The sequence below is a fragment of the Lagopus muta genome, chromosome 6 (genome assembly GCF_023343835.1).
Source record: "Lagopus muta isolate bLagMut1 chromosome 6, bLagMut1 primary, whole genome shotgun sequence".
NCBI lineage: Eukaryota > Metazoa > Chordata > Aves > Galliformes > Phasianidae > Lagopus > Lagopus muta.
The window spans coordinates 14,206,068-14,228,225 of NC_064438.1; the positions used below are offsets into that span (position 1 = coordinate 14,206,068).

At 44.1% G+C, this 22,158-nt stretch overlaps 1 protein-coding gene across 4 annotated transcripts in view; it reads left to right on the forward strand.

The window, feature by feature from the left end:
• MOB2 (MOB kinase activator 2) overlaps positions 1-22,158 on the forward strand; it is a 110,537-nt gene that overhangs the window by 67,790 nt on the left and 20,589 nt on the right. The window contains exon 1 of one of the 4 annotated variants that reach the window (XM_048948889.1): positions 13,891-14,066. The exons of the other annotated variants lie outside the window; for them this stretch is intronic. Within the exon in view, the coding sequence (XP_048804846.1) occupies positions 13,957-14,066 (110 nt within the window). The 5' untranslated portion in view covers positions 13,891-13,956. Of the gene's footprint in view, positions 1-13,890; positions 14,067-22,158 lie in introns of those variants that run through there. 4 annotated transcript variants of the gene reach the window in all.

The following is a 22,158-nucleotide window of genomic DNA, read 5'->3' on the forward strand; positions in this document are numbered from 1 at the left end:
TAAACACCAGTGAGCCTGGCCATCCTGTAGCTTACCTTACAAATAATTACTGCTCTGCATTTGAAGAACAAATGTCAATGTTGCCAAACTCCACCTTTTTCCTGCCCTGTCTGTATGTGGGAGAGCCTTTATAAGAATTATTTCCTGTTTCCCAGACGAGGGAGGGGAAAAAAACACTTTTCCTCCTTGTTCTGAAAAACAAAAGCCAGGCGGTGATTGCATACCCCCATCAGCTGCTCCTGGGGCAGCCTGAAAGCGAGTGTGCAAACAGCTGAAGGCTGCAGCCAGTTCCTGACTTCAACCTTTGCCAAAGCGATACACAATCTGTCTCATGGGGATTTGCCCTGTGAGCTTTCTGCGAGAGAAACAGTACCAGAGGTGATTAAAAAGGAGCTGGACGTATCTTTTTATTGTATCACTTTGACACAGTCTGTGAAGCATAGAAGAACTTATAAAATACCTTCCCACTTGCTTCTTTTTGCAGAACATCATCCCGTGTTTGCAGTTGCATGGATTGTTTTGGTCAGAGGTTGTTAAGCTTTGCAGATGTGAGCGTTGCGAGGCACAGAGGAGGGAGTTGTGGGGAGGAGCACAGCGTGTCACAGCCTTTTCTAAGTGCAGGGTAATCAGTTCGTAACAGCAGTAAAACGTGCGGGAAGGGACGGGGGCAGAATGACTTCTCTTTTGACTTGGAGGGTTGGGTGTCTCACCTTCATCCTTTCCTTGTAAAGAAAGCCATTTGCTGTCTTTGGGAGAATTTTGTAGGCATTAAAGCAATACTGAGAAGCAGTAGCGTCGCAATGCTCAGGTGTTTTTTTGCCTATAGAGTAGTGCATCAATGGCTGTTAGAGATAGTTATGAATTAGTGACGGCTCTCCTAACAGTTTCTCAAAGACTAAAAGTAAGGTTAGTCTGTTCTCCTGTAAGCATGTGTTGAAATACAGCAGTGTAATTTCAACGTAGGTCTATTTGTATCAGAGGATTTAAAGTTCATAAACAAATTGTTTCTTTATGAGTATATTTTGTATCACCCTTAGGACAGTAATTCTCTGTTCACTCAAAATAGATACTTCAAGCTTCCTACGTGCCAACCTTCAGACAGAAAGAAAACCAAGCCTGAGCATTGTTATCACTTGGAGTGCTCTTTCATTTGCTGACTTGGAGCAAGGGTGATGCTTCTCATCAGAAAACTGCAGTGCTGGGAGCAGATCAGTGCTAGCTGGTCTGCTGTGCTTCCCCAGCTGTTCTGATGCCAGAGTGTGCTGAGCAGCTCCTCTTGGATTGCCTTCTTCAGTTCCAGTCTCCTATTGCTCCAAGTATTTTCCTGTGTTTGGGAACAGTTTTGACTACCTTCTACAGTGGCATTTAACACAATATCCTTGCAGCATGGAACGATGGATATCAAGAAGCCGTGTGTAATTTTTCTCTTTAGTCTTATCACTCTTGTTTGTGGGAACTGATACAGTGATGCATGTTGAGAATTGTCTTTTGTTTGCAAGCACATGTGAAGCTATTAGCATAAGCATGCAGTTGGACGCTATAGCAGCAGACCTCCACTGATAGAGGACTGTCCCTGGGCTGTATCTGCTGTTTCTCTGACACAGCCAGTGACACCCCACAGTGAACTGATTCACATTGTTAAACTAGCAGGAAATCGATGGTATGAAGATGTATCCAGTTGATGTGAGCAGTAAATGGGAGCAGTGTTCCTCTATCTAAAGATGCTTCACTGAGTTTCAGAAGATCCTAATGAGCATTTTGCTTTGATAGACTTCTGAAGTACACCTGAAATAGATCACTGACCTTTCTTTATTGACCACATAAGGACAATTTAAGTACTAGTTTACTGTAACTTCGTTTTTAGAGATTTGTGTTTAGAAGTTATATGAAGTGTCTGAATGTCAGCCCAAATTGGTTTCTCAGTATTCATTCAGACAATTCGTGAACAACTACGCAGCTTTTGGATTCTCCAGTATTTATATTGCACAGAGCAGATGTTAGTTGCTTTCATCGCGATGCAAGGCTGTTTCTGAAAGGTTACACAAGTAGAACAAATGCCAAGCTGCTGATCTGTTTCTCATTGCCAATCTGTTTTTTCCTAATCAGCAATCTGCTAAGAGAAGTTGTGGTACAAGAGCAGATGCATACTGTACAGGAGGACAATCTGGTTTCCTTTGTTGCGTGGTGGGAGAGCAGGGCCTTTCAAGTTCTTATGGCTGTGATTATCTGGAGGAGTGGAAGTGAGGCAGTAAATGAAGCCCTGAAGTGGGCAAACAGCAGCCTTCGCTATGGGAGAGCTATCAGGTGTTGAAGCTGGGAAACTTGTACAAGCTCTGACTTGCATAATGGCAATCTATTACACCTTTTGTCTCTCATCCATCAAGTAACCCAACAAACCTTGAAGTACATGGAGGGTGTTTCTGGTGAGGGTGGGAAATGTTCTTTAGGAAGATCAGGAATGGATGTGCTTTTCAAAGTTATACATGTTCAAAGTAGCATCCTTCGAGTGAGACAAGGGCAGTGTTGAGGGATGAGGGGCACAGTGTGTGTTGGTTGATTCTTTGCTGCTGTTGTAGTGCTGCCTTGTAAAGGATGTGAGAATGCATTTGCTCCATGAGTCTGCGGAGGGGGTAGGGAGAGAGCAGGCAGCAGAGCTGGGCTGAGCAGCTTTCGGTGCTAATGGCCATATTAACAGATGATAAGGCACACTCAAGTTTTAGGCCAGATCATCTTCCACCTCTCCCTTCTCCCTCAGGTCAGATAATCTGGCTTGAATCAATACTGCTTTTGCTCAAGGGTGTTCAATGATTGCAGTGGAGCCAAGCAGTGGTAAAGAGGTAATGTTATGTGAAAGAGGATGTAACACATCACCTTATACTCTTTGTTTCTTACAACCTGATTTTGAATGAACACTGCACACTTTTTCCCCCACCTTTATGATTATGAATGAGGAAGTGAAGAAAGTGAATTACAGAAAAAAGCAGTTTATTTATCTCAAGTCTTTTAATCAAAGGTAGAACAACCTATGTGGGATGACATGGTCTTAATTGTTGCTGATCTTATTAAATATTTACAAACCAAGGGTGGCCTCCCATTTATAGCTCTTCTGTCTGGAAAATGAAAGTAAATTGATGGTTTTATAGATGTCTGTCTGTGTTCAAGAGTGTACTAGTGCTTTTCTCAGTGCCGTAGGATGTAAGTATCCTCTGGATTTGTAAATGTTAGAAACTTAAATGTTTTAATTTTGTAGCAGTATTAAATGAAGTAGTGTCCCTTTAATCTGTTGGGGAATGAAGACCCAGATAAGGTTCTGTGTGCTTGTTCATCCCTCTTGAAATTTAAAGAATATCTCCAAATCTTTTGATCAGGTACACTTAAGTTGTCTTGAGCAGGCACATGGATCCTTCCATATTAGAAAGATGGAAAAGAGCTGTGGTGTTTAAAGACTGGGAAAAAAATTCTAATATGAGGCATAAGGAGAAAGTCAAGAGATGAATATGGTACTTAGCTGATAAACTTAATAAAAAAAAAAAAAATAGGAGGATGTGTTGATTTTGCAAGGAGAGTAACAAATGTGATTGGAAACATAAATGGATGTTTAAGCCAGGAGGTTTCAAATATTCAGAGGATGTGCATTTTAACAATGGATGTGATCGACTATTAAAGCGAATCACTGAATATTGCTTTCTCCATCCTTGTCAGATGAACCAGTTAAAAGCAGATGCTCTTCTGAAAGGCTTGCTCTAGCTAATGAATCCTGAGGTTCATTCCAGGGATAGAAATGGAAGGCAGACAAGAACTGGAGGCTTCTTGTGGCCCTGAAGCCTACCAAGCTGGTTATCATGGCGTGCTGGCACGTAGCATATCCAAGCACTTTGCCTCTGGTGGCTGCTTCTGTGACTCAGAATTGTCCCTGCTTCCCCCTGGGCCCCTGAAATGAGTTATAGAGATGTTCTATCCAGGGCAGCTGCCTTGTCTCTGCTGCTATCTTCTGTGCTTTCCCAGGCAGAAGGTAGGTGGCTACATCTTCCCCTTCACGTGCTGAGTGTTGTTTGTGCAATCCCAGTAAAGCAGGCTCTTCTGGGAAGTGTCAGGTGAGTACTGTGGTGCAAAGCCCAACGTACCACCAGAGGAAATGCGTGACTCATGCAGGGCGTTACCTGTGTGCGTTTTGTCTGTGCTCCAGATGTCTTCTGGCGTTTGGTCGGGGTGTGAAGAAGACATCTGAGTGTACACCTGCACTGGAAGAAAGTCAGGTGTGTAGTTACAGGCAAAATAGATATTTTTGTTTTCTCTTAGCCAGTCCAGTGTGCTTCACATGGACAACACAGAGGCATGGGTGAAGGGTGAATTTTAAAACCTGTGCAAAGCGCAGATTTCATAGGAAATGCTGTGTCTACTGTGGCAGCCACTCTTTGCTCGTGTGCTGTATTTGTATAGTCAGAGTATCTTCTTGGAACAAAAAAGGCATGTTTGCATTGTGAAATAATTAGAACAAGCTACAAAGACTGTAGGGAGGGGAAACAACTAGTTTGTCTACAAGGTTAAAAGAGATGAAGTCAACTCCAGGAAGGGGTGTGTGGTGCTGGCTGTAGCTACCTGATAGATCTCGTCTCTATTTAAGTTCTGAGATAAATATTGCATATTTTGACTGCCTTTAAAAACATTGGCCCCTAACGAGCCTTTATTAGTGGAGACAAAGCAATAATCATATGAGGCAAAATACAAAAGGAGCTGCGTTATCAGCATGTTGCTACGACTGAGTCTGTGCCAATTTATTCTTTCCTTAGCTGGCTGTCTAAAAGGCAATATTTTATCTGAGGAGATGAGGTCCTCCAGGAACCAATGAATCCTCAAATGGTGTGAAGCAACGTCTTGTACTGTCTTTTGGTGTTAGAAGCTATAACCATCTCTGGACCTTCTGTAACCATCCCTATACCTTCTATTCTGTGCTCAGCAGAGCAAAAAGGTTTTGCAGTCTGCAGCACCAAGCGTATTTGAGAGGCCTGGGGTTAGGGGCATGAGTGTCCAGCACTGTTAAGTTGATGTACAGCAGAGCTTCACTGATCCATGGTATTTTTTGTTTCTGTACTGTATTTTGGCATGCACTCAAGTAGTGAATGGATGCAGATATAGGTTTCAGTTTGGCCTCTTACTAGTTTCTTTACAAACTTGGTCATGTCTAAAGGCAAGCAGGAAGATATCTGGTTAGCAGTTATATGTAGAGCACTGCTAGCAGTGTAGATGTAGGCAGTCTGCAAGTATGCATATGAAAGCTCACATATGCAAAGATGGCAAAGCATAGTTTATGGAATAAAATTATTACTTTCAAAAGCAGCAGTAGCAACATGTTTTGAGTATTTTCTGGTTGAAAGCTACAACTATAGTTTCTTTGACAAAAGAGGGTTCTTTTTCAAACCTGAATTTAGTTGGCCATGTGTTCGTTGTATCGGTGTAGAACATGCATTGCAAAGCAAGAGGGGATGTAGAGCCAAAATACCTTGTCATCATCCCTAGCCTTTTGAGGAAGGTGCATCATGTTAATTGTGATTTTCAAGTAGGTTCAGGTCCTTAGTTTAACACTGAACTTGAACCCAGAGATAAGTTCTTTTGAAGCAGCTCAGTGTTATGTACATATCTATCAGCCTGGTTGGATTGGGAAGACTGGAACTTCATCTTTAACTGCATGTTTGCTTGTTTAGATTTAATGCTGAACACGTAGGAGAGCAATTGCAACCATAGTTTATATTCTGTATTTTGCCATCCTCTAGTCAAAGAATTGAAAAACTGAATTTTGAAGTATTATCAAATGGAGCGCAAATCTATACCAAAGTTAGCTTTTGGGTGCTAAATTCCTTGCTGTCTGTCCTGTGTTGTCTCTTATTGCGCTGCTGCTCAGATGTGCTCAACCTGAGCTGGCTGACTGCTAGAGGTGTGTGCGAGGAAAGCGGTACAGGACTGCATCTGTTTAGAAGAATTCTGCATGTTTCAGACTAACCAGTGTGTGGGAGAGCTTGCAAAATTTAGATGATATCTTCAGAAATCCATTACGTTTTGTCCCAGTGCCTTTGGTTAACTTGCACAAAGTACCAGTGGTAGTTTCCTTTTCAGCTGAATGCACATCTAGAAGTGAATTATTTTTCTGGAGTTGTAAGGATATTTTGGAATTTATGCCAGTTTTACTCCTGCTTTGCAATCTCACAGAAAGTTAAGGCAATGGTTGTAAAAAGAAAGGAAGAAGAAATGCTAAAAAAGCTGATGCAGAAAGCTCAATATGCGTTTAAATACGCTAACAAAAATAAAACTACTGAAATAGAAAGATAACTGTTCCTTTCCTGAAGTAAAAACAGTGAAAAGATTGGTGCCGCCCGTGTGTGTGTGTGTGTTTATGTAATGTGGGAAAAATTTTCTACAAAACTAAGAATAGTGGCTGAATGTTTGTCTGCTTAGCATCATCCTAGCAATGATGCAATTCTCAGCAAGACGTACTATAATGGTCCAGGGAAGTTGCTATTTGCATAGTGGAACACAATGTTTTTCCCTGGTTTCAAATCATTTTTAGAGCCAAATGTCAGAACAGGTTCACGTACTGTACAGGAATGTATTTGTCTGCTGCATATAATGCACCTTCAATGTGCTGAAACAGCTCAAGGTGCAGGATGAATGCACTGTGTTTGCTTTCACCTCTCCTGCAAGGAACCTAGAGAAGTACTGAAGTACTTGAGATAATGTGCATCACTTGATTGTGGATAAAATGACAAGCATTTCTCTCTGCCCCAGAGTAGGACTTGAATATTGTCTTTGACAGCTCAAAGGAATTACTGGATGTTTTAAGAAAACGAGTTCTTCTTCCCTTCTGTTGTCACAAAGTCTTTCTTTTGTCACTTGCCTGCAGTAATACTTCAATTTCAGGGCCTTTTTCTAGTTAAAAGTAATTTTCATCAGACCAAAAAAAAAAAAAAAAAGAAATCACCAAAAAAGCCATACGCAACAAGCTTAAACAGATGGCTGTGCTGCATTCATGGCAGTTGTATCCTTCAGGAGCTGACTGGGAATCACAGTATGTGATGTTATTGCTCATTTATAATTTGGAAGATACTTCTATCCAAGTAGGCAGTTTCATGTCCTCTCTAAGTTTCCAGGAGGACTTTCTTAACTAGAAATATTCTGATCCAAAAAAGGAAGTTTCTGATGGTTTGAAATAATATAATGCCCTTAACTACTTGAATTATTTTTGTATGGAGAAGTGATTTTTTTTTTTCCTCCCATATATCTTACCTTTTTTGGATGTTCTTTGATATACCACTAGCATGATCTCACTCAGTGGCTGGCTTAACTTTCTCTTGGAGAAATATTTGGAAATGAGTGTAATAGAAAAACAATGATGCTACCAATACTTGCTTTTTAGTCCACCAGTTCCTTATTGAACCCATGAGCTTCCAGCATATGTTAGTGTGGTGCCTGAACATTGAAATGAGTATGCAGTAGCCTTGGCCCTCAGGTGTGTTATCCTACCATGCTATGCCTGCCCTGAATTTCCAGAAGGGCTTTATATCAAGATAATCTGCTCACAGTAACGTTTGTGAAGTGCTTGAGGCTTTATACCAGCTTGTCACCTGCCTCAGGAATCTGAACTATTGCAGTTTTTCAGCTGAGTACTTCATGGTGTTCGGGTGGCAGAAGCTGTTGCTGGCCTCCTCTAGCTCTGCTGTGCTGGGATCATGAAATCAAATTAGCTAGGATTCAGCATAAGCGTTTGGAGCTGTATGTGGAGTGCAAACATGTGCTAATCTGGGTGTGAATAGAGTTAATTCTGTGCCTTTTGGATTGTGCTTTTTAGTAGTAGCTAAGGAGTTATCCTGTAAGCGCCAGGAATCGCAGTGAACGGTTTCTCCTGTTCAATCTCGCATAATGTAAGCTGTGTGCTTCATATTTTATAAGGCATGCCTGGAGAAAAACCTCCTAGAATAAATTTCACGCTTATTTCCTGAATTGTTTTTTTCCTAGTGCTGTCATCTGAATGTGACATTACTAGATAAAATCATTTGCTGTACTGAAAAGGAGCCATTCTTAGCACCGAGAAGGAAAGAAACTTACATTTCCTTAGCAGCTCACCATCAGTATGGGAAAACTCGTTAAGTTAATTCCCAGCATCTCCCCTTTTTCCTTCTGTGCCCTTCCCACTCAACCATAGATAGTTCTGACCAATAACCGTGCTGACACAGATACACTCCTTTCCTGTGCTGATTACACCTTCTACTCCTTAGTCTGGAGTTCTCTGCCAATTTGCAATTAAGGTTTTGTTTTTAGTGCCATATTTACCATAAGGCTGTGAAAATAGTAGTTGTGTTGTAAAACTTACAGGGAGGCTTCTGTATGTGTGTAGTAAGTAGCTCTGAATGTGTTAACTATCCCCAGGGAGAATATCTAAGCCAAGTTTTAGAGGTTTTGCTTCTGTAGGAAAGTGAAGGTCCAGCATATTCAGGGCAGAGGAGTGGACTAGGAGTCTTTCATTTTAGCTTCTCTTTATTGAATGCCCATTGCACTCATCTTTCTCTGGAGCACAGATTAAAGCTTCAAAATTAGTGAAAGAAAATGAAATGAGCAGTGAAGTTAAGGGTGAAACTCTTGTTATCTCTAGGAAGGAAGCAGTAGTGACTACCATGTTATAAGTGAAGCCCATCACCCTTCACAGTATGCTGTAAGCACTTCATACAGCCTACCAACAGGTACTGTTTTGTAAGACTTCTGCCTCTGACTTCATCTGTGAGGTGCGTGTCAAAAGACAGCTTTATGGGCAACCAGAATGACAAATGCATTGGCCAGTGGCACACCTTCACTTGTTTGTGTTTCCTTCTCTTCTACCCCTTACTGAAAGAATAAGATTTCCTTCTCTGAGACAGATTTTGCCTGGCACTTGCCTCCAGTGTCACCCAGAGTTATTGCTAGGCTTTTGCCTTGCAGACTGCATCTGTTTGGAAGGTGGTTTTGTCGGTGTGATAGATTGGAGCTGTTTATCTGCAAATATTTTCCACTTCATTTTTCCTTTATACAGTCATGCCAAGCATATTGACTCACAAACTAGTAGGAGGAAAGCTGTCTCATATGGTTGTATCATTGTGGTGTTGTGTTTGGAATGAACTGTGTAACAAAGGTACAGGATAGGGACTGCTTCACGCATCAGCGACATGGGCTGCTATGCAATGGGCTGCATCAGCTTAGTACAGAAAGCTGAGAACATTCCCTGATGAAAACACTGAAACTTCAGGCAGAATGCACTTACCTTGAGACTTGCCCAGGGTTCACATATTTAAATTTTAAAAATAAATTGTTTTTATAACAAGGTTAAGTTTTTCAGTGATGTTCCAGCCCACGGTCTGGACTTGCTGTGATAGGACACGTCACCGACTTGGATTCTGCTTGCTCCAACCTTACCTGGAGGAGCTGCTCAGGAATTGTGTCCTGGTCGTGTCTTTAACAGAGTGGCCCCAGTCACTCGGGAGGGGGGGGGGGGGGGGCTAATTCAGGAGGGCTGGCTGGAATGTAGAAGATAAAAATCCACCCTGTCCTTTATCTTGCATCACGTCTCCACTGTGTGGTCTGAGCACGAGCATCGCATTCTTTCTTAATAGCTCTTGGGACCTTGTTCGGTGCTGGCAAAGCTGGATGTCTCCTGCTGAGCTGCTGTTAATGCTGCTTCCTTCAACACTTTCATGTCTTCAGCTCTCATCTTTGTACACTTCTTAATGAACCTGGGTTAACTTGATGGCTGAAGGGATTTCAGAACAATAGGTGTGCCTACACGTGTGCCAGAAATACAATGCCCATGAGATCATGGTTTCCCTGTTTGGTACATACTTTTTTTTTTTTTAATAGTTGCATTTCTGTTGATCTGAGCCCTCTGTTCTTGTTTTGTGCATCCTTTCCAAAATGCCACCATATAAACTTGTGGCGGTTCCTGGTGAAGCTTTACCATTACTTTGAGGTGTTCGGTATTCTTGCTGCAGTGGTTGAATTTCCTCAGATTAGAGATTAGGTGAGAATATCGTGTGTCATTTTTCCTCTCTGCCTATTGCAGGAAAAATCCCCACACCGTTGTCAAGGCCAAAGGTGTTGTTTGCAGAATGAGAGACACAGGCTTGCCTTGTTACCAGAGCTGTCAGTAAAGCAGCAGGTGTAGGCACCATGGCACTTCTAAATGTGCTTCTCTTAAGCTCAATCTGTTATGCACAAGCTTTCTGAACTGTGTGTGGCCGCTGTGATAAGGCAGCACTGTGTGGTCAGGAAGAGCCATTTCTCATGCTGTTATCTCAAGAATGGAGCTGAAGGTACACCCTCGAAATCTTGTCCTATTTCCCTTCTGCTATGACCACCTCCAAACTACTTTTGAAACTGAGTTGATATGGATTTTGGACAGGAGGCAGACTGAAATCGATGTCTGTGTGTGTACAGAGCAGAGCTTCTCGTGCTGCTTTTGCTGCTGTGAGAGGATTACAGAGCAGAGAGCAAATGTAATCTTGGTATAAATATTGCTTACTTAGAGGATAGCATGTTTTCATTGCTAATTTTGAGTGGTTCCAGAGTACTGGGGATGCAAGGTAAGTGGGTAGAGTGCTTGGCTGTGTAGTAGCAAGACATACTGAAGTCCAACAGAAGGACTAATTAGCTAGCAATGTTGAAACACTATGTCATGCAGGGACACACAATATATTTCACTTTAATTTAAAACAAGACTTTACAATCTGACATTAGAAAGCCTCATTTGTTATATATAGTGCTGAAGAAAGAAGCTTCAAACAAAAAAAAAGGCTGATTTCTCCCCCGCCCCCAACATTGTTTGCCTGTCTGGGTTGATGCAACGTGCTTTCTTTTCAGGCCAGCCCTCTGGATACTAATATACATCGTTGTGGTGGCTGCTTTACACTTAATTTTTATGGAAGCCTAAAAGGGGCAAATAAATATATAATTGTGCAACTGTTGCTTATAAAATCACGTTAAATACAAAACGTCATTCATAACATTTCTAAATACCACTCCTTGACTTGGTCGTCAGCTCAGGCTTTAACAACAGGAAGTTTGAGTGGCGTTGACCACAAAGATCTCTCTTTCTGGTCCTGACAGCTTTGGGATGGGTGCAGAAAACTTCCCGTGGGTGCGTGTGTGCTGTGAGCACGTGTATTCATGTGTAAATGGTGGGAAACGTCTGCTCTGCCCCCCCTGTTGTTCTGTGCTCTTGTTGTGTGTCCATAGCAGCTCACCAGGGCTGGATGGCGGTGCTGCTGTTACGCTGTTGAAGCAGCTGGTACCCACAGGTGTTTCTGGTAACATGTTCCTTTTGTGATTTTAGTGCACTCTGGGTGATCTTTGAAGCCTGGGTGGTGGGCAGGGGGTGTCTAGGAAGCTCTTTGCTGCTGTGGAAGCCTGACTTGTATCTAGGTCTGGGCCCAGCAGTTGCTATGGGCAGGGGTGTTGAGGAAGGAAATGAAAAAGCAGCTACTGATGAATGTAAATAGCCAGAATATTGGGTAGCTTTAAGACACACCCTTGAGGAAATGTAGATATGCTCCCTTTGGAAGATGTATACATAGAGATCATACCAGTGGTTGCGTCCGAGTAAATGCACTGCTTTTAGATAGAGTATTGCTCTTTCTGGATAGTGGCTTTCAAGTAAACCTATTTCTGTCTGCACGTATGCTCTGAATCCTGCTGAGAAGTCAGAATCCATGCTGCACGTGTTTTAAATTACTGTATGTTGATGCCTTATAAACAAAGCATATGTGCTTAAGTTGTGCTTCCTACACTAACCTTGTTTAATTTGTACTGTTTTGAAGCATTTAAAATTGGCTTTGAGATTCTGGGTTTCCCCACAACTTGTTTAAAGTCTATCAATACAACAGATCCCAAAAGGGGTACCTCTTGAATGGAGGAGCTGATAGGTGGAGGAAGGGCTAGGAAGGGGATGTATGGAAAGTATCTACTCTTTGCAGAAGGCAGGAAAGCAGAGAAGTGGGTCATTTATCTAGGTCAAAGTGAGAAGATAGCAGTTTTAAAAACTTGCTTTCAGTTGGTCTTTTAGTCCTAATGGCAGAGCATCTGTCCCTGAACTCGGGCCCCCATGTGAGATCATTACAGCTCCACCTCTGCAGCGTGTGCTCAGCCCTCAGTCACAGAGGCCAGCGTTCCCAGTACAGCACCGCAGGGCTGTATTTATTTTGGTTTGACCTCTGGATTTTTCTTTAATTTACTTTGGAGAGACAGGCTTTCATTAAAACTTAAGCTGCTTTATGTCACAGGTTTGTTTTTAGGGTGGTTTTTTTTCACAGACAGAATTCTCTTTGTGCAGATTTCACTGGAGACCAAAAAGGTGGCAGCTTCCCTCTTGGCAGGTGTTCTCCCCCTGTGTGCCAGCACCGTTGCCTTCTGTGTTACCGTGACAAGCTGGTGTTGCTGTGGGAGAAGATTGGGTGGGCACTGGATTTTTCAAAGATTGGATAATCTTCTGTCTTCCTTGAGAGCTCTTGGAGAGGTCCAGAGGAGGGCCATGAAGACATCGGGGACTGGAGCACCTCCCCTGTGAAGACAGGCTGAGGGAGCCGGGCTTGTTCAGCCTGGAGAAAAGAAGGCTGCGGGGTGACCTCATTGCAGCCTTTCAGTACCTAAAGGGAGCCTACAAACAGGAGGGGAATCAACTCTTTGAAAGGGTAGATAACAGCAGGACAAGGGGAAATGGTTTGAAGTTGAGGGAGGGAAGATTTAGGTTGGATGTTAGGGGGAAATTCTTTACAGAGAGTGGTGAGGTGCTGGAACAGGCTGCCCAGAGAGGTTGTGGATGCCCTGTCCCTACAGGTGTTCAAGGCCAGATTGGATGGGGCCCTGGGCAGCCTGGTCTGGTATTAAATGGGGAGCTTGGTGGCCCTGCCTGTGGTAGGGGGGTTGGAGATTCATGATCCTTGAGGTTCCTTCCAACCATGGCCGTTCTGTGATTCTGTGAAGTTCAGGATTGTGGAGTGGAAAGCTGAGCTTTGTTCTCTGAGCTTCAGGCTTCCTGTGCTTATCAGTGAAGCCATTAAAACCCTGCCTTAGATAGGCCACTTGAGCAGTGGGAATGAAGATACCTCCTTCGTGGGGGCACAGGCACTTGGCCTGCATGTGTGACTGAAAGGCAGCAAAATACTGCTGCCTGTGTTGGTGCTTTGGGACAGAGTAGCACCTATTTCTCCAAGTTGCATCATGTGGCTGTAGTTTGGCCTTGTGCAAGCAGCAGCTGTGCTCCTGGCTGAGCTGAGCAAGCAGAGCTGATGCTGGGCTGCTGATGGCAGTAATGGCATTGTGTGCGCTGCACTTAATTGGAGGCATCTGTTGGTCTTCTGCTTACAGGTGGTGCCAGTTCAGCAAATGAACAGAACTGTTCCAGGGCATTTGGTGTTGCAGGTGTATGTAGTGGCAAAGCCCACGGTGCGCCGTAAACTTGGCTGGACAACTTCAGATATTTCCCAGTCAGCAATGGAATCCTGCTTGTCTCTCCATGCAGTTCTCTTTCCTTACTAGTCTCCTTGGACAAGAGATAGCTATGAGGCAGTGATTTTCCTCCCCATGGCTGGGGAGAGGGATGGAGATGACCTCCAAGGTCACAGAATGACCAGGGTTGGAAAAGACCTACAAGCTCATCCAGTCAAACCATCCACCAATCACCAATAGTTCTCACTAAACCACAAAATCAAAATCTTCCTTGAACACCTCCAGGGTCGCTGAGTCCACCACCTCGCGGCAAGCGTACGACTGCCGCTGGGGCGTCACCGCGGACCTCCGGGCCGAGGCAGCGGCTGGGGGAGGCGGAGCGGGGCGGGTCGGGCGGAGCAGCCGCCCATTGGCGGGGGCGGGCGGCGCGGCCGGGGTGAGCGGCGAGAGGCCGCGGCGTGCCGAGCCGTGCCGCGCGGCGCCCCGCTCCGCCGGACCATGGTCGGGGATCAGTGCAGCCTGCCCGCCGAACGGCCCGTCCTCGCGCAGAGCCCCAAGGCCGGACTGAGCTGCAAGATGGTGCTGCAGGCGGTGGGCAAGGTGCTGCGGTAAGGAGGGCTCGGCGGCCGCGGGGAGGAGGAAAGGCGGCGGGAGGCGTGCGCCGCACGTTGTGGGGTCAAGGTGCCGCTCCGCCGGGTCCTGCGAGGCGGCCAGGCTGGAAGTTGGAGTGGTGGTAGCCGCTCGCGTGGAGACGCGCGTCCGCCTGTAGCGCCGCGCGCCGGGGCTGCCGCTGCTCCCCGAGAGCCGCAAGCAGGCGGCGAAGGACCTGGTTCTCCCGGCTAAGGCGTCTGAGCGAGGCTCCGCACGTGCTTTGGCATGTCTGGTGCAGGAATGTCGTGTAAGACGAGGGGAAAAAATTGCTCATGCGGCTCGGGAGTTCTGTGAACAGTGAGACGTGTGTGACTGCCGAGACCAAAACCAGACTCTTTGGCAGAGGACAGAGCGCAGTAATATGATTCGGAGGAGTGCAAACCCGTCCTGGTTTGCAGGGAAAAACGTCACCGCAAACATTAGGATTAGTAGCCTTGCTCTTCAACAACTGCAGCTTTTTATTTTGGCTAAATGCGGTTGGGTATTTTCTCGGCTGGATGAAGAATGGCAGCACTGCTCCAAAAAGGAGCCTTGTTCCTCCAGCGTAACTTTATTTGGCAAGCTTTCATTTGTCCCCGTTCCTACTACTGGTTGCCAATTGTTAAATGTTTGTCAACAGAAACATTATCCCTCTCTTCCTCTGACTCATGCCTTCTCTCCCCGGACGGGTTTGGGGAGCCGTTTATTAAGGCTGGGATGGAGCTGCCGTGTAAATGAGGCACGTTCACTGGCGCAGGCAGCTCGATAAGAACCGCTCAGAGCTGCTTTTCAAGAAGGTGCTGTGTTACACTCACGCTTTTTCTGCAATAAAATCAAAAAATAAAAAACAATCTTTCCTGTAGAAAGTGTTAGTTTAGGGAACTCGGGTTTCTTCCTCAGCATTTAACAAGGTTAACATCAATTCTTGGTATTTTCGGGGGGGTTAACACCACTTAATATGGTGTTACACAGCTGGTCATATCATAAAATCCCTTGGCCAGAAGCTTGCTATTCATGCCGGGAGCCTTTTGAAGTTCTTGGGAGCTGCTCAGTTGGCAGCAGTCCCAGATGTAAATAGATGGGTGCCTCTGCAGGGAAGTAGTGCCAAGCCTTTTGTTCGGCATCTCTGGCAGTCTATCGTAAAGCGTAGGTAACTTCCTGTGACTTGAGCAGCCGGGCAGATTTCTGTGTGTTCAGTGAGCACTTCTTCATAAAGCATAACAAAAGCTCTTCCTTTCTCCTACAACTGGACTACGTGCAGAAGGTGCACGTAACTTTATTTGCTTTTTCTTCTTGATGTTTCTTTACTGCACACGCTATAAAACTATGGCGAAAGAAGGAGGAAAAAGCTGCTGTTGCACCTGAGGTATTTTGGATTTGAATTAACAACGCCTTGCTGTGACTGTGACTGGATTGAGGTGATTCATGTTTTGTGGGGCTTTTGTGTGCTTTAATATGTCTTTTCCTTCCAAGTTATCTCCTGATTGAGTTTAGAAGTGTGAAGTAACAAATCTTTCATTAGATGCCAGACTGCTTCTCTTGGTTCTATTCTTGCATATACGTGTGACCTTATGTGTGTTAATTTTGCTTTTCAGTTTTTGTTCTGTAAAAATACAAACTTGTATTCTGCTAAGACCTCAAAGGAGTCCAGTAACTGGCCAGGAGCCCACGTAAATAGCGAGTCACCAAAGTGTCCTTACTGCAAAAATCAGGTGCTTGAAGTGGGAGCCCCACAGTGGTAGAAGAGGGACCTGGTTTAGGTTAAAAATGGTGTCCTGTTGGTGCCAGTTGTGGAGGGATTTCTTGAATGTAGGCATCTACAGCTGAGCTTTGTGCACTTTATTGCTGGTGGAAAAGAACAGGATGCTTGAACGTGACCGAATACAGAGATGCATTTCCAGCTGGTAAAGAGGCCTGGCACTCTTGTTGGCGTAGATGTTGTAAGTGTATGGAGTTAAGTAAGATGAGTCCTACACTTGTTGGAATGGCTGGCCATCTATTTCAGAGTAAGTGCAGGGCAATCAAATACCATTTCTGAGCCCACCCGTCTGAAACGCTGCTCGCTGGGTTTCCTGTAGCCTGTGCAGAAGATGAACCAATGCGAAGTTTTGTGTGAAGCTACTTTTCTTGTGTTGCTCTGGCCTTATTATGATACGGGGATGAGATCAGAGACTTCTTGCTTGTGTGTAGTGTGGTGTTACGAACAGCCTACTCTGCTTTAGTCCTGGGAAACATCACTGTCACCTCTCCCACACACCGCACCATCCCTCTGCAGGCCACCGAGCGCTTGTAGAACATCACACCTGAGAAGGGACAGAGGCCCAGCTCCTCTCTGACTTCCCTGCTTCTGTCCCTCTGAGGATTTACTGGTTGGTAATTAGGAGGCTCAGTTCTCCTGTAAGACACTGAAGCAGTGCAGCTTTCCTCTGCAGGGAGCCCTATGTACAGTAGTTAAGTGAGCTGTGGGCGCCTGTAAGTAACGTGCTCTCTGGGAGCTTTCAGTATTCCTGTTCTCGCTGCTAGGTGATGCAGGCTGTGGTCCTCCTGATTGCTGCTGCCAAGTAGTGCCTGCGTCACACTAGGAGTAAGAGCTGCCAAAGGAAAAATGGGTTCTGGGAGAGAAACAGAGGGTATTCATTCACGAGAAGCAGCAGCCAATGTGAACACCTGAGAAGTGTTGAAAAGAGTGTTGGGAAAGACAACTGAACCAGAAAGGGCAAAAGATGTAACAATAGCAGCAGATGTGCTCTCTGCCTTTCTCATTAATTTTTTACGAAAGCCACTGTTAGGTTTGTTATTTTGTAAATTATTAGTGATTCAACTATGAAGAACTTAGGAGATGCAAATATCTTTCATCATATAGGCTGGCAAACTGTGTTTAACGTTTAAGGGGTGGAAACAAGACTCCATGCTTCTAATGATTTAAAAATAAAAAAATTAAAGTACCATTGGAAAAATGCCATCTCCCCTTTTAAATTAATCACAGCACAGCTGAGATGAAGTTGCGTGTTCCTTAGCCCAGTGCTTAATTAGGGCTTTCATTTTAATTCAGATGGTTTTTGAAATACGTTGATCTCATTTTTTCCCCTCTCCTGTAATGAACTGTGTGTAATTTTTTTAGCCAGCGGTTGGAAAGGGGGGAAGGAACAAAACACCAAAAGGGGTGCAGGGGTGCAGCTTTTGTGTGTGTTTTTTCCTACAAGTTGGGGTCTCTAGGGAGAGAAATGGGGAGGGGGGGTGAGAAAAAAAGAGCGATGTAGAAACCTTGGATATTGTTCTACTTTTAAAAACTGCCAATGACCATGCAGAAGTGTTCTGTTTACTGGCTTTGAACAGCAGAAATGGAAGGAAAAGCTGAGCTGCAGGAGGCATCTCTCCTTCTTGGTCCCCCACAGGTAACTGAGCTGGCCATGTGAATTGGCAGCTGCTGCTCAGAGCTGTGGGTGGGGACATGAGGACATGGTTTGCACTGCCTGTGTCAGAGGCAGAGTCCTGATTCAGGTGCAGCTCAGAACTGCAGCATTTGCTGTGCTATAGCACTGCAAGTCCTGCGTGGATGAATTTCAGGAAATACCTCGTGTCTTCATTGTCAGTGCTTATCCTTTCCAGCTCCAGTGCAACCTAGTCCCTCTGGGATAGTTGATGAAGAACTGGGGATGTGGTGTTGCAGAAGATTAGTGATGCAGGCTACAGAATGTCTAATGGCTTCTGATGAAGTATGGTACCTTTTGTATGGGCACGTAGTCCAGGATGAGTGTGGGAATAGATAACTCCTTTCTCCTGAGAGCGCCTTCTGTCTTACAGTGATGTGCAGGGATTGATTTGGAAACCAAACTAAAAAACAAAGCTCTTTCTGTGCAGGCATACTTACTGTGGGCAGCACTAATGAAGTGGAATTCTTACAGTCACTTCTCAAGAATGCAGCAATTTGTCTTGTGATAAATGATTCTATCATAGATGAATTGACAAGCTTGCGTTGGCATTTTGGATGGCACTTAGATATTCTTACACCCAATGCTTTGAAATTGAAAAAAAAATAATAATAACCCTTATCTTCCATAATTCATAGCAAAATCAGAAAGAAAACAGCTTAATTTTGACATTGGCTTTTGTTTGTCAGTGATCGTGCAGTCATCCTAAACGTGTTCATGAAACAGGATACAGGTGGGTAGAAGCAGAGCGCGTTTGCTGGCGCTGCCTCGGCTCACACAGCCAAATGTGTGGCACGTGCCTATCGACAAGGCTGAAGCAAATATTAAAACAAATAGAAAAATAAATCCACTTATATCCTACTTTAGGTTGAAACTGTTTTCAACAATTTAGTCCAATGTACGGTATTTATAACTAATTAACACTACCCAATCTGATTAATGCACAAATTGGAGGAGGGAAGGGAGAAGCGAAGGAATGGAGAAGGCAGTGTGCTGGGAAGGGGCTTGTAGGCAAAACCATGTCAGCTATTTTTGTCCTGTGCTTGTTCCTTCTCCCTCCCACAACTTTCCATTGTACCAAAATAGTTCAAAATGTTTATGGTTCAGGGCAGCTGACATCACTAATTGTCCTGCTGTGTCTCGCTGAATATTTCTGTAACAGGAGGTGATCTCTTGTGCAGTGACATCCACAGTTCTTTCTTGTGCAGTGACATCTTGCTGTGCTGCTTGGGAAGGACAAAAGGCACTGTGGGTCGGCACCATCTTGTGCTCTGGCAAGGTGTAACTAGGCCATGGGGCTTTGTGGGGAGCTCTTCCATGCGTCTGAAAGCATGGATGGGCTTTTGGAGATCGTTCTTTCACCTGAATGTCCTGGCCCAGGACAGAGCAGGCTGCAGAGGACTCAGCCAGCCAGGGCAGGTAATTCCCTGTGTGTGTGCAGGTAGTGAAGTTGCTTCTGGTGGGGGCTGCAAAGTTGATCTTGTTTTGTTTGAAACAGCCCCACTGCAAGCTGTCTGATACATCTGTTGAAGGCATCCAACAGCCTGCTCTCCTGGAGCTCAATTTGAAGCTGCACTCTGGAAAGAGGCTGTGTCTCTTGAGCAGACCTGCACAGCCGGCACGCCTCCATTCCTTGGGATAGTTGTCAGTTTGTTCACTTGTACACACTGCAGGAGTGTCACGATCCTGGTGTGTTTATGAAACCTTATGAACCACATACGGCGTGCTAGCTTAATGAAGAAGTTGGTCTTTCTTCATTCAGAGGTATTTCACAACATTGAGCCGTATTTTGGTTACGTGCTCTACATCCGGTGAACTGATAGCCAGAGGGAGATGACTGCTAAAATTCCTCTGTGTGTTGAAATAACCCTGCAAGGTATCTTGAGAGCCTAGTTTAGGATGGGCGTCTGCCTGAGGATTAACAGCGTTTTCCTCTGTTTTAAGAGCGTGAGTGTCCTCCTTGTATTCTTCTAGACATTCCTTATGGACAATTTAGAATAGATTGGATTGTGATGTGCTGGAATCATCCACCCTTCTTTTATCGTGTTTCTTTGCTATGTGGCTGTTTCAGTGTAAGATTTCCTCTATGATCTTAGCTACTGCTTGTTTCTGCCTGGAAGACGATTTCAGATATAAATGCACACACAGTGTGAGCGTGCAGCATTCATCCTTCTGGGAGCTGACTACAATTCCTGGTTTGTGTCTACTGCTTCTGTTATAATAGCCTATTTTTTTCCTGGTACTGCCCTTTCTGGAGAAAGAATGTATTTCACACATGAAGTTTTTATCCACTACTTTGTGATATCTTAAGCCATCTGTGCACCCCGAGTAGATTTAAAGCAGGGGGAAAAAAGTCCCCAGAAGAGCTTTTCTCTTTTGACCCTTGATGATCCGTGCTGAAGAGGTGTGCTGTGAGGAGCACGTTTTGCTGGTGGTAGTTGTCATCTCCCTAAATCGGTAAGGCAAAGTCTGTCTCATTTCCTATCATATCTTCTTCTGTGACTACACCGAAACTGAGGTTGATGAAGCATTTATTTTTTATTTATTTATTTTGCTGAGAAGTTCTTCCTAATCTTTTTTTTTCTTAATCCCTGGTGCTTTGGGGCTCAACAGAATCTCAACGAAGACTTTGGCAAATAGTTCCTAGAGAAGATGAAACTTTGCTTTTTAGGTCTGCCGGCGCATAGTCTCTGGAAAGGTATTGGGTGTACAGGTTAACCCTTTCCTTTTTGAAGAAAAGCTGCTTTTCAGGGGTAATGGAGTCCATTAACATTGGAGGCAGGTTGTTTGGGTTCACCTGAAAATACTGCTCTGCTAATTTTGCAAGTTAATTTATTTCTGGCACTGAAGCCAGCGTAGAAGTGCTTTTGCCCAGACAACAGGGATTGGCTGTAGCAGCTGCTCCCCAGGTGGAAGGAACGTTGTGGCTGTCTCCAATTCCTTATATTCTTAAAAAAGGAAGAATCAGCAGTGAGTGCAGCTGTCTGTCCTCAGGAAGGCAGATAGAGATGAAGCATAAAAAACTTGTAACAGCTCCACGTCCAAACAAAATAATCCCAGTGGGCCATAGAGAGTTGGAGATAATGAAGAAAGGCAGCTTGGGATTCTTCATGGTGACTTCAACACTGAAATGCCAAGAGAGATGTCTCTATGTCCTTGTTAGTTCCACTCATGCTGGATGCTCACCAGACTTGCTATTGATTCCAATGTGACCACATATCCCAGATTCAGAACACCAAAGACTTACAGAGGCATATGCTGAGAATCAGCAGTTTGCATTTGGCAAGATGAGGGAAAGAAAGTTTGGGAAGTAGGTTGCTCTGATTCCTCGCTGTATGAAATCTTCAGTTACAACACTACTGCCTTTTTATTCAGAACAAACATGCAAAGGGAAGGAATCCAGTTAGTGTCCTGATCATCTCTTTGAGGATCGAGGGAAGTTGTATTGTCTCAAGTGAAATATTTGTTTTTCAACATTCAGAGCCTGCCTTTGTGTCTGGTTACGTCTTCAGTTAATGAATCTGTTAACTGATTTCTGTTACAAGCTTTCTAAGAAGGATTCCTATTGATTTTTGAAGCAGGGACATGAGTACTAAGAGCTAATCAGCCAGTGATGATAGGAAACTGCTCTCTTGAGAGAGTTGCTCCCTCGTTAGCCTTCATCTTTAATTTCTTTGCAGTGAAACTACTAACACAGCTGTGCACCATCCAGCATGGTTACCTCTTTACAAGGCCACCGCAATGTGCCTAATGCTGCCAGGAGCTGAAACGAGCTGTGCAGGCTGTGTCTGAAGGGAGTTGGTCATAACCACCCCTTGATTTGAGGTGTGATGCTGGGTTAGAAAGGCTACTGTAAAAGCACATCTTCACAGTGTTTTGGGTAAGAACTTCAGCTATTAGTCTGTGCTTGTGTGAATGGAGAAACTGTAAATTCGTGCAGGCTGTAAGAGGTACTGCTTGCTATTTGCATGTGCAATGACTCGTCTTCCTTAACCAATTCCTTGGCTGCACTTTCAGTATTTAATGGAAAGAATGAAATTATATTTCAGGAAGCCATTGAAGGTGACACAGCAGGATTGAATATGTGTTCTTGTTTCTTTGTGGTTGCCAATGGATCGGTACATGTCTATAAAGGTGCTTCTACTTCAGCTTTTCCTTCTCCCTCAAAGTATCCTGGAAAGTAATAAGTCAGGGTCAGGAATCACTGCTGTCTCATGAGCTAATTAGCAGTGTAACTAACTGTACAAGTAATTAAAATATTCATCCTACTATTTTTATCAGTCATTCAAATATTCTTTTTTTTTTTTTTTGACACATAATTCCATGGGGCTCATGTATATATTGATTTGTTGTCTTCTATTGCACATAAAGTTTTAGCATTGTGGGGAAATGCTGAAAAGGTTACTGATGGCAAAACCAAACAGGCAGCATTGCATCACTCTGCTGCCAAGTTTAAAAATTAACCAGTGGCTGGATTAACAGATGTTTTGTACGTATCCTTCATTAATGAAAGCTAGCTAATGAAGATAATGCTTTAATTCCTTCTGCCTTCAACTCTTCCCTTACTCTGCAAGAAGATGCAGTTTGTGCCTTCTAGCTAGGAATTGTTTTTCTTCTAAGGAGACAGTTTGTATTAAGG